This window comes from Colletotrichum orchidophilum (assembly GCF_001831195.1).
Source record: "Colletotrichum orchidophilum strain IMI 309357 chromosome Unknown Scaffold_19.1, whole genome shotgun sequence".
Lineage (NCBI taxonomy): Eukaryota > Fungi > Ascomycota > Sordariomycetes > Glomerellales > Glomerellaceae > Colletotrichum > Colletotrichum orchidophilum.
This window is the reverse complement of record NW_019172975.1, coordinates 178,290-190,553: the sequence shown is the minus strand read 5'-3', so window position 1 is coordinate 190,553 and position 12,264 is coordinate 178,290. Positions and strand designations below refer to the sequence as shown.

Genomic DNA, 12,264 nt, shown 5'->3' with positions numbered 1-12,264 from the left:
ATGAGGTTCGACATAGTCCTTGCCTGGTGTGATGCCAAAGGGCGTGGGAGCGTGGAATGGTTGGAACAGCTTTGCGCAATTTATATCGTCTACTGACACGTCGTTGTCCTGTTACATCATGATGCGTCTGATGCGTGCCGCGGTTTTGATTGTGATCTGTAGCATAGGATCAACGCGCTGCCACGCAGCAACTTTTCTACTTGTAATGTCTTGTCAGAGCGTCATGTAGTGAGTTGAGTACGAATAATTGTAAGCATGGTGAGTCGGAGTGCATTGGAGAGGGAAGGCGAAGTTGATCTCTGTGTGAGTAACTTGGAGGCATGGTTTTGAGCTGGCGCGTCGCGATGTTGGTCTTGGAATACACCGCTCCAAGGAAGTGTTGATGAAGTGCACCTCTGCGAAGGATTAGTGGAGCGAAGTAAGACCTCATTCTTCTTCACAGCCTGGTTTCTTTGAACATAAATAGGTGTGATAAGCTGTCATTGCGAGTTTCTATTTGGTAACTTGTTCTCTTTGACAGCTTTTCAATCTCTTTAGTAGGAGCCCCAAAGAAACAAAACAAAACCCAACCCCAGCAATTCAGTGATTGAGCTTGAGAGAAAGCGAGCCACTCGATAAGAACCCTCGCTTGCTAGTATCTCTCCATCAGTCTCGGGCCAAACCACTTCTCTCTCTCAGACATTAACAATAAGAATAACACATATTTAAGAGCTTTTCTAGACCTCAGCGACAGCTTGTCGGCCGCATTACATTCAAATCAGTTTATGACCATGGATATTCCTGCGCCCCCACAACTGCGCGAGAATGAAGAGGGAGAGGTGCCCAACGGGGTCGAAGAGATAGTTGAGCCGGCGAGCTTGCTACTAACCATTGCCACAACGGAAGCCGTTGGATGGCATGAAGATGCTGCCGTGCTTACAGGACTACTGAAAGACATCATCCAACGCGACGTAAACAAGTTGAGGTCGGAAAGAGGCGCATGTTTACGGCGGCATGGATCTGAGCAAAAAAACCCGGCGGTACGTCTCCGACAGTCTCATGGAAGAAGTAGTTCAACTGAACTGAGAGGAGTTTCAGGATTCTCGCAGACGTCTGATAGATGAACGGTTCCCGCCGTGGTTCCCGCAAGCCATTGACGTTGGTGAAAGCAATCCAGATACAGAAGATACGCAGAGTCCGTGAACCATATGCAACGGGTGAAGGCAGACAACCTGGAGGAATGTCTTGCTTACTTGAACGACGCTTATGGGAGTCTCTATCTCGACAACGCTGCCAGGATACGTCGGTGGATAGAAATTCGTCGCGAACTTGAGGATTGGGACGACGTTGACATCTTCGACCTCATTGCTGGGCCTGGAAGACCATCGAATCAGGCACGGGGGAATTTCAGACGTGGTGTGTATCGGCACTGAGAAGGACTTGCGGGTTTATTGCGCACATGTCCGTTATTCAGGTATGTTTGCTGCGGACGCGTGGCTAGGGTGCAGGTCACCCAACCAATACACGTTCTTGGCTCAATGATGATCCCGCGTGTCCTGGTGTCCGTGTGACTGCTGTGTATGCGACGCTATATGATGATGTGAAGGCCGATCTTTCGGAGGGAAAAAATCGAGCCTGCATGAGTCGGTAGACATTTGTGTAGCTCGCACAGGCTGGCAGAGCGGAAGCAGTGAAAATCGAGGATAGCAAATTTGACGAACAGAAACTGTTCAAGATTCAAAACAAATGTTGACAGTGCCATCCAAAGTGCTGGGTGCGTATCTTGACGTACGTCGAGGATAAAAACCGCTTAGGCCAAATTGAAGAAAGCGAAATATGAGCTCTTGGAGCTGAGAGAGCCGAGCCGCAGAACTGAGGAGGATTACGAAGACCGGATAAGGGAGGCCAGGGATACTTGTCTCAACCTCGAGAGCGAGAAGGCGACCCTCCAACATCGACTTACGGAAGTCGAGCCGACAAGGTCGCGCTAGATGACGGCGACCAGGAACAAGAGCGTTGCGCAACTGGAGACAACTTAAGAAAAGTTCTCCATGGCCGAGTCTGCCGCTGACGACAATACCCGGGACAGGGAATAAGGGCTCTACAGAGCACTGGAGGAAGCAGCAGAGTCCGCAATGGAGGTGGCTATACTGAGAGAAGGGTTGAAAGTCGTCTGGGACAAGGCGATGCGGATCGCATGGTTCATGGACCCGAATTGTGTGCGCAAAAGTGCGCCTCTCAAGTATGAGCTGCGGCCTCCGACAGGAGCTGAGCCCGGTGATACTCTCTCTATTCGTCGAGAAAGTGAGGCAGAGCTGGCTAAAGAGCAATTGGCAGGTGTGGAGGCCGTAAAAGACTGGATGTTGTGGCACCAAGCCGATCGGTAACGGAAGGGGTCTGACATACCAGTTGAGGGGAGAAGAGTGTTCCCCAGGGAACATATTCTCTGAAATTGGTGGTCGAAAATATAGAGTCAGTTGATTGTGACAAGATAAGTGAGACCTGCGTGCCACACTTACCTTATTGACCGAGTGATCGTAATGTTGCCTTCTGTTTGTCGCCTGGCTCTACATTAGGCACAAAAGAGAGAGGTGTACTCCGTAAAGACTCTGAGGACGTTCAAGAAACGAGATACACTGGCATGTTCCAACCCCCGGACTAACCAAGTGCTGCAAACGGATATATACGATGACCGACTAATGGCTAGTTATCTATTTACAGCCTGCGCAGGTCGGCATACATTAATTACAACGCTGGACCTTCGGACGCAGTGAATTTAATTTTGTTTTCTTCTTCTTCTCGTCTCTTGTTCTTACTCTATTCGCTGTATCTGCGACAATGCAGGCAAAAAGGGGACCCCTTGTCTGACACCCCTTGCACGAACGCGCGCGGGGGGATATCTCAGCTTGACAGGCGGGGGGAGAAAAAAGGACCGAGGTGGAGCTGCTGAATGCGAGGCCGCGCCTCATAATGCAAAAAAATATACAAGGAAGCCCGACCTATATTCCTTCCCCCAGGGTATCGCCGTTTTCCCAGCCACTTTCCAACTCCTCGCATGTCGTGAAAAGAAGCAATTGTGATGCTTCCCACCATCCAGCTCTTCGCCCCATGTAAAGATCCTCAACACAGATACAAGATATTAAAAAATAAAAATAAAAATGGACTCGGACAACCCCGACCCGCCCGGGAAGGGCGGGAAACACAGTGACACCGAGTACGTTGATAGTAAGGGGCCGACCTAGGTCGACCCAATGGTAGAAGGGTATTGTAGACAAAAGACAAAAAAAGAAAGAAGTTTCTCGAGCAGATGGGCTCGTGGCCGAGGGCGTGCCCTCTCTAAATGCCGTCGGTGAATACCGGGCAACCGCCTAGCATCTTGTTCAAACAGGATCCTCCACATGGGTATCGAAGCGTAAAATGGTGACAGATATGGAAATGGCGTCTATGTCGTCAATCAGTTCCAGCCGAGAGAGTTCTCAGCAGCAACGGGGGCCGAGATGTAGGCCGTCCTCGCAGAGTTGCCGGGGCCGCTTCCCCTGGTCCGGCCGCTGCCGTGGCTTTCGCGACCACCAGCGACGCCGCCGTAGTTGGAGAAGTCCTGGCTCATCAGGGCACCGCCCATCATGGGCGGACTGCCAGCACCGTTGTAGCGTATCTCGGATGAGGTGAGGGAGCTGGCGCGGCGGTGGGCCTGTTTCTTCTGCTTGTAGCGGCGGGCAATGATGAACATGGCAGCACCGTACGCTGCAGCAACACCCACGGCTCCGATACCGATAGCGGCGGCCGTACCCTTCTGAATGGGAGACTGTTGGTTGGAGCCGTCATTGCCGGGGCCGAAGGGGTCGTTGGGGTTGTTGGGGGGGGAAGTCGTCGACGATCCGTCTCCATCCGGGGAAGTGCCGTCACTCTCCTGGCCGGGAATGATTTCAATGGCAGGGTTGATGTTCTGGGTGAGGTTGAAGACGAGCTGATCCGGGTTGTTGTACAAGGCCGAGTTGGGAATCTTGATGTCCATGCGCAATGTGTCGACCATGCTCTTGGGGTAGTAGAATTTGGCCAGTGTGGTGATGTAACCGAGAGTCTGGGAAGTGTCGTACGGGACGAGCTTGGTCATCTGGATCTGGCTAATGTCGAGGCCAGCCGCATCGGCCAAAGCCTTGGGGAGGCACGTGAAGATCTGAGCAGCGGCGTTGGGGTTCTTGCTAACGAAGTTGTAGTTCTCGCCTTGCAGGAAGCCGATCTGGAGAATGATTGTGTCCTTGGGCTGCTCGATGTTCGGGTCCGGACCGCTGATGACCTTAGGAAGATCAGAGGGCAGAGGGATCGTCGAGGTCGGGGCCAGAGCCTCCGTAGGCGTGCTGAGCGAAGTGGACTGCTCCACAATGATGGTGCTGGGCAGCCAGGATTGAGCGTCGGTGATGGTGGCCGTGGCGGGAATGCTGGTAACGATAGGAGTCGTCGTGGGGGGCGGCACAGTGGCACTCGGCGTAGGGGTGCTCTCAGTCGACGTCTTCGAGAGAACCGTGGTGGTAACGGGGAGGGTCGTGGTCGCCGCAGGCTCAGTGGCCGAGCTGCGAGACTCGGTGGTAGACGGCACAACGTTAGTGGCCGTGGCCGTCTCGTTAGCGGCTGAGCTCAACGAGAGGGTGGAAGCCGTGGCCGTAGGGGGCAGAGTAACGCTGTCCGTCTGCGTCCCGTTGCTAATGGTGGTGGAGGCTGTGGGGAGCTCGGACAGGGTCGGGAGCAGCGTGGTAGTCGGCAGGGCCTCGGTAGAGGTACTGTTCACAGGGATCTCGATGGAGCGGGTAGCGCTAGTCGTCGGGACAGAAATAGTGGTGCTGTCTGTAATGGTGACCGAAGCGCTGGTGCTCGAGTGTCCGACGGGAACCTCAGTCGAGGTGACGTTGACAACGTCGGAAGTAGGGAGAGCGGTCGTGGAGACAGACACGGGAATCTGGGTCGAGGACGTGATGTTGACGACCGGCTCGCTGCTGGCGATGGGGAGACTGATGGTGGGCTTCGTAGAGATCTCGATGGAAGATGTACCATTGGTGACGGGCTCAGTGGGTGCCGGAAGAGACGCGGTGGGGGCGGTGGAGACCTCGGCGGAGGAGGTTACGTTGGCCACAGGCTCAGTCGGGATGGGCAGTCTCGTTGAGGTCGGGTCGGTGGGAGCCGGGAGAGCAGTAGGCGTGGGGATGACAATGTCGGAAGTTGAGACAACAGCAGGTTGAGACGACGTTGCGTTGGCGATGGGCTCGGTGAGGTTCGTGGGAACGGCTACCTGGCTGGAAACAAAGGATACAATGGGGTCCAGCGGGTTGGTAGGCTTGCTGCTCTCCGAGACGGTAGCAGAGGTGGTTCCAGTGGAACCGCCCAAGGTCACCTGGACGGCGGCGGAGTTGGTAGTCTCGACCGTGAGAACGACGGAGCTCGGGGATGACGACACGACAGGTTCGGTAGCGTTGGCATTGGGAACAACGCTGGTAGTCTCTGGGTTCGCAGTTGAAGAGCGCTGGGCCCGCTCGGCAGAGGTGGTAGCCTCCGTGCTGGAAGTCTGGGACACGACGCCCGTAGGAGCCAGAAGAATACCGGACGAGGACACGGCCGTGATCGACTCGCTTGCCACAGCCTGGGTGGAGGAAACAGCTTCGGTGCTCGAAGCAGCTCGAGTCGAGGAAACGGCCTCGGCGGTTGAGCTCGCGGCATCGCTGGTCGGTGCGGAGGATGATGGTTCGGCCGTGCTAGTTGACTGGACAGAAGTGGTAGAAGTAACCTGCGCTGTTGAAGACGGGACGACGTCGGCCGTGCTGGAAGTCTGGGAGGACGAATCAACCGCCTTGGAAGTACTGGAAGGAGCACCAGATGTCTGGACAGACTCCACAGCGCTGGGCGCAGGCGCAGACGGCTGAACAGCCTCGGAAGAGGTCGTGGCGGCACTGGATTGGGTGGTGGTAGTTGTCTCGGGAGTCGTCGACGTGGACGGGGTGGTCGCGGCGGCCTGTGAGGTCGAGGGAGCTTCGCTGGAAACTGTCGAAGATTCGCTGGTCGTCGGCAGAACAGTCACCGGAGGAAGGCTGGAGGAGACTCCGGCGGAACTCGTCGTGTCAGTCTTGTCTGTCGGGTCGAAGATGACCGTACTCGAAATGATGACGGTCGTCACGCTGCCATCGGGGAGAGTCGAAAGTGTGGCAGAAACGGTCGTCGTGGGTGTGGATTCGGGGGCCGAGGAGATGGTGGGAGTCGGCGACGGCGTGGGAACGGTCGACGGCGTGGGAACGGTCGACGACGAGCCAAAGAGAGAATCCGATAGGCCGGTGAGGATGTCACCAAACGTCGAACTGATGGAGGCTGACGACGTGGGCTCGAAAGGAGTGCTCTCGGGCGCGGTGGGAAAGGTCTCCTGTGTCGTACTCGTCGAATTCGTAATTTCTCGTTTGATGTGACGTGGAAAGTAGATCTTGGGCCGATCCTGTTCGGCGCAGGCGGTGGAGGCCAGGCCCAGTGCGGCGGCTAGAAGAGCGGTCTTGGCGTGCATGTTTCGTTCCCGATTATCGTATATTCAATTGAAGATCTGTAGCGATTGTAATGATACCAGTATTGGTGTTAAGTAGATGGGAGGTCTCCATCTCATGTTAGTGTGCGTCGACATATACAGGCAACGGCGGCGACTCACTTGTCAGGGTGTTATAGAACGAATGTACTTGACAAGGGATTGTCAATGAGCGTGGCGTTGGAGTTTTGTGTGTGAGAAATGAGCGACTCGACGAGATATCGTCGGATTGGTGTGGGCGAGGACGTCTATTGATCCGTCGCGCCTTTAGAGATTATGGCAGTTCCTGAAATCGAATTCATGGGGAAGCTGGCAGTTGTCGGCGGAACCTCCACGACGATCATCAAATGCGTCCAAAGCACATAAGGGGGCGGCTAGATCGGCTCGACGAAAAGACCCCTTTCACGGCGTGAAGAGGCGCAGGTTGAGAATCGGAGGAGGGGGAGGTTCGACGTCGCCGGTAAGATTCTTGACGGAGGCGAGAGGATGTCGAATTCGACGTTCGAAAAGACGAGGTCGGGGGAGAGGTGGGGGTGACAGGAGTGAGCGAGCGTGAGGAGTAAAAGGGAAGGGAAGAGGAAGAAAAAAAAAGCGAGGGTGGTGTAAAGGAATGGAAGGGGATGCAAGAAGGAATGTGGATGGACGAGGCAGCGAAGGATGGGAGATTGATTGATTGATGGAAACACACGACAAGGGACGAGGGACGAGAGACCGGGGGGTCCAGGACGGGGGTGGCAGCGGAAGAGACCTTGGGCCAAGAGAGACAGAGCAGAGAGGAGGGAGGGCTTAGGTCAACCGCCAGGGAGGGAGGGGACGAGATGGGATGGGCCAGCATGGACCGGGTGGGTGGTGATGGGATGGCGGAACGAACTCATCAACGGACCAAGGTACCGCACCACGCAACCTGCGCAGCCAAGGTACCCGTGTACGAGACTAGGTACTTTTCGGCCCAGGTTGTCCGCGGTGCTGAGGGGGAGGGAGGGACGGGAGCTGGCTGCTGGAATGGCAGAACTAAGCCGGGCACTGCTGGGCTGTCCTTCTGTAGGCAATTAGCACATTCAGGCACAAACTCGAGGGCGTGCAGGGGGGCGTGCGGTACTAGGTGCCTTGGCTATGGTGGTGAGGTACTTGCCTTGCCTACCTTAAGTCAGGTAGGTACCTTAGGTACTCTTACATGGTAGAATAATAATTTTTTTCTTCCCGTCGTCCCAAAGGGCCCCCCCCCCGGTCTGCAACGTCAACCCCTTTTTGCTACCAACAGTTCACGAGGCCCTGCAGGTGAGTCAAGGCCCAGCTGGCACAGGTGGATGGACTACGGACGACTTGCCTACACTATTCCTCACTTTGTGCACGCGGCACACATAGCCAGGTGGTACGACGACTGTGGTGCCCTCTCCGGCTGTCATCTTATTACTCTCACCACACCTGAGCGCCGTCGTCGAGTACCTTTCCTATGCCAGCTAGTCCCGACTGGTACGAGTTATGCGTCCCCCCGTCAGCATCCACGGCCGAGAGGGACAGCCAACGTCGCCCGACGATTACGCAAGTCCCCTGGGCATAGCAAAGCCAGTCTGATTCTGACTGGGTCCTGACGGACAGTTCCTTGGAGCCAAACGGATGCCTTTTGGAGAATTCAGGCCGACGAGTCTCGTAAAAGCCTCACCCAGAGCGACAACGCATATGGACGGAACGGTTTTCGTCCAGGAGGCAGCTTTTCTCTCTGTGTTGTGAATTAGGTACTCGGCTCAACCCTGACCAGAGCTGGGACGAAATCGTTGGATTGGGTTTACATAGAATGGACGATTGCTCGGAGACGAGACGAAAAACATCACGACTCGACCGTCACGACTAAACTCTCGTCCCTGTATCCGTACACAACCACCGCCCACGCGCCACGAAGTGACTTGTCCGGTGTCAGCACACCAGGGTGGTCTCTGCTGCGGCAGTGCGGCGTGCCGCCAAAGGCTTTGTTTAGTCAGGGCGAAGATCCCATTGTGAGCAAAGCACAAAGACCCCCGGGATCTTCTCCCCCCCGAATTTTGCAGACGCGGACGTATTGTATTTTTGGCTGAACAGACGGGCCGTCCAACAGTCCAAGAAGCCAACGGTGCAGCATCGCGCGCATCTGTTTCCCCACTCGATAGCACCCCGGACGAGAGATTGTCCAGAATAGTCAAGCCAGGAACGGGCAAACTCTCGACTCTCACCGGAAAACGCTAACATTGACGACGGTGCATGGCATGACATGGTTTGGCTCTTTGATGAGTGGTGAGTCGTGACCATGTGTTGCCCCTGTCCCCTATCAATGCCCAGTGTAGGACGTCCACGGTGGGACGGGTGGGAAAAGTCGCGAAATGACATTGCTGTTCTGGTCATGGTCTACCGTCGAGGTCTCTCTGCCATGGCGTGCTCGTCCGAGTACCTGTTCTAGACTCTCGTGGTTCTTGGTCGACACGGCCAGGGGAACAAGTCGCTTCTCGCTAGTCAGTCCAAGATCCGGTGCCTGATCACTGGCCGGCCCCGCGCCCAGCAAACTGGCAAGCAGCAACCCGGGCACTGATGGTCCGCCTTGGGGACTTCAATTGCAGTCTGGCATACGGATAGTAGTCACGGCAGTGTAGTCCGTGGGATGGCGGGATGGAAAAGTGGTGTGGAGAAAACGTAGGTTTCTTCTGTACCTCCGTACGGTATCCTTTCACCAAAGCCTATGCTGCCAAGCACTCAAGCAAACTCCAGAGGCGGTCGTTTGTTGCTCTGCTTGGAGCTGGCTGTGGATGATCGAGTCGAGTTGCGGATCAAGTGGAAGATCCTGAGCAGCCGTTGCCCGCAGGAAATAGAGTGAGAGAGGCTTACCGTAGTAGCTTTTTCGGGGCACGAGCTAAAAATGGGCAGAGATGGTTGCCGCCGGGTGCCCAGTACGTACCGCGCAGTTTACTCAGGTCTGGTACACTAGATGATGTGAGGTGGGGCGGCACGGCGGTGATGGAAGGGATAGCCCAGGCCCTCGCCAATATCGAATACTTGCTTTTGGCAGTCGGCCCTGCAGAGAAGCAAGTCTCTCGAGTCTCTCCATCGGCCGTCCTGTCAACTTGGCCTGTTCGTCTCTGTCGGGGCTTGTTGCTCCTTCAAGGATGAGCCAGGTGGGCCAGAGAACAGGGGCAATCTGACAAGCGAGCGTAGATCATTGGCCGAATCTCGGTGATGCGACGCTACGGGCAATTTTGCGCCGTTCAACCCCTGCAGACCCTTGCCGGGGGTGCTCCTCCTCCCAGATTCCTTCTCCAGGCTTTTTCCAGGTGGGCTATCCCCTTCCCGGGCCACAAGTTTCCAAGGCGCGTTCCCTTCCGTGGCCTTGCTGCTGGGTGCACAAACCTGCACCGATGCATGCACACATCGGCCCTCCGACTGTCCAACAGGCACACACGAACTGGACAAAAGTCAGAATCACCAACGGCGCCGATCCATCATCCCCTGTGCCCCCCCCCCCCAATTCTTGCGCACACATGGATCCGTGGGGATGGCTGACGAGATGGACACTCCGGACCGAGTCCCGCCGTTGCTCGTTGCCCTCGACAGAACTGAGTACATAGTATGGCTGACGAGACTCCGCAGAGTCTAGAGAGAGCCTGGAGATACTCGGTGTCTGTGTCTGTAATAAGTCGCTGGAAGAATCCCAACCGGGACGAAATGCTAACCGGAGGCAATCTGCAAGGCTGCACGTCCTCTTGCGGAAATCCCTCGCCAACCTCCGCCCGGCAACAGTACAATCAGTGCTGGCAGCCCACGTCTTGTGACCTCGACGGTATTGCGGGGCGTGTAGGTACGTTGCGTTGCTGCCGTTGCAACCCGGCATCACGCCTAAATTGATGTGTATGAGCATAGTAGATTACACCTGCCGTGCTTGGGAGTTGATGTGCTCAGGCCGCCCGCCACCTGCAGTCGAGAATCAATAATGCTTTCGCCCTCACCACTCGGGTAGCGTCCAGCGTCCAGTTCTCCAATCCGCATGGCACCATTTCAACCACTACGACAATCTGGACCACCGCGGTCTACCGTCCGTCTCCCAGAGGACACTTGACTCTCTCATCAGACTCTCAGTCTCATCAGAGTCGAATGCCAACAAAAGACATACCAATGCCTACGATCGGCATTTCAACTGCGGGTCGGCGACACGCGCCTTGCGCTCACCATGCACCCAAGAAGCTGGCGGTTGTCGGTCTTTGATCGGACCACCAGAGGGAATCGAAGGAACGTTGGCGGTACAAAGCGGATACTCGTCGACAAGCCTGATATCCGCTCGTTCGAGGTACCTTTCGCAGGAGGCGCTCGTACCGCTGGCCAACAGGGCTACCGTTGGAGCGACCTGCTCTCGTCCCTTTCCCGTCGGCGCCATCCCTGCTCGCCATCCACCTTCCCCATGCAATTGTGTGGATAGCTAAGAACACACGCCCAATGGGAGCCGACGCTGGTGCTCTTAGCTTGTCTCGAATGTCCCGCTGATGGACGGTGGGCTTGAGCCTTTAATCACAACTGCACCAACGCAAGCCACAGACGAGATTTGGAGCTCTAGCGAGAAGAGAAGGCGATGCACAACGACCCAGGCTCTAGGATATCATTCCCATCAAGACTCAGTACCGGTTTCGCGCACAATTCGAAAGCCTTCTCGATGCCCGCAATACGTAGCGCGAGGGCCCAGGGCTAGCGGGATCCTGCCATTTCTGTTGTTGTCACAGTACCGGCAAACCGACAGCCGTCAATATCTCTGCAACTCGTCAAGTGGAGTGGTCTCCGTCGATCAACCAGTCACCTAGAGTTCTGATCAGAACGCACCGACTTATGGTGTGTTTCCCCACGTGGGTACGGACAAACAGGTCAAAAGAAGTTTAAAAAAAAAAAAAAAAAAACTTCGAAGCGGCTTTCTTTTTTATCCCTCTCTGGAGTCTGGGCTCGTCTCAATCTCAGCCTCTGCGGGTTCGCGCACCGGGATTCATGCTGGGTTGGTTCGATACTGAAAAGGTAGGCCCTGTTGAGCTCAGGTTTGTTTACAGTTACACGCGAGTTGCACACGCGACTCCCTGCTTCAGCGCTGTTCAAAGGCCACAGGAACACTCAGCCGTCAGCCTTGGGACGACTTTCTCGGCACAAAATAGCCCCATCACCTATTCGGCCCTGGCTTTCGAAGGTCCTCTGGAAGTGGCTTCGATGGCCGTGACACCACACGAATCCCTCTATCCGACTCTGTGGAACTCAAGCTGGCCAGGGTCGGAGTCGGTGGCCCACACTACCTGGTTCAGGTCTGGCTGTCGTCCTCCCCAGTGTCGTCACAGATGCAGGACAGTGTTGGTGGCCCCCAACTCCCAAGTCTTCCCTCGTCGGATCCTGAAGCCATACCGTGAGAGGAGGGAATGAGGGTCGGTGGAACATTGCTCCTGAATACACGACAGATTGAGGCTGTGCAGCACTCGCACGCCTTGTCTCTGCCTTTCTGCCACGGCCACGTCCGTCCCCATTCCTCGCCTATCCGCAAGTTGCCGTCCGGCCCGTCTCGTGTTGTGTCGCGTCACATCGTCGAGCTTGAAGCGGCGGTGTCGTCAACGTGCTAGAATGTCTGTTCCATCAGCAAACGTCACTTGGAAGGTTAGCCATGAACGGGAGCCCCGGCAAGCATCGATATGATAGTCGCATCAATCACTGCTTTCCCAGGTCCTGGCAAAGACCCAAAAAGCTGTCTG

The 12,264-nt window shown here is 55.7% G+C and overlaps 2 protein-coding genes across 2 annotated transcripts; both read right to left on the bottom strand.

Moving 5' to 3' along the window:
* Nucleotides 1-3,433: 3,433 nt before the first annotated feature.
* CORC01_03218 (basic proline-rich protein) lies at nt 3,434-6,517 on the bottom strand (the record flags this gene model as incomplete). The annotated part of the gene is made up of 1 exon (XM_022614868.1): nt 3,434-6,517. One exon carries the CDS (start codon nt 6,515-6,517, stop codon nt 3,434-3,436), a length of 3,084 nt encoding a protein of 1,027 aa, XP_022478604.1.
* A 389-nt stretch (nt 6,518-6,906) lies between these two features.
* CORC01_03217 (uncharacterized protein) lies at nt 6,907-7,323 on the bottom strand (the record flags this gene model as incomplete). The annotated part of the gene is made up of 1 exon (XM_022614867.1): nt 6,907-7,323. A coding segment is annotated over one exon (417 nt), but the record flags the coding sequence as incomplete, so codon positions are not given.
* Nucleotides 7,324-12,264: the final 4,941 nt, after the last annotated feature.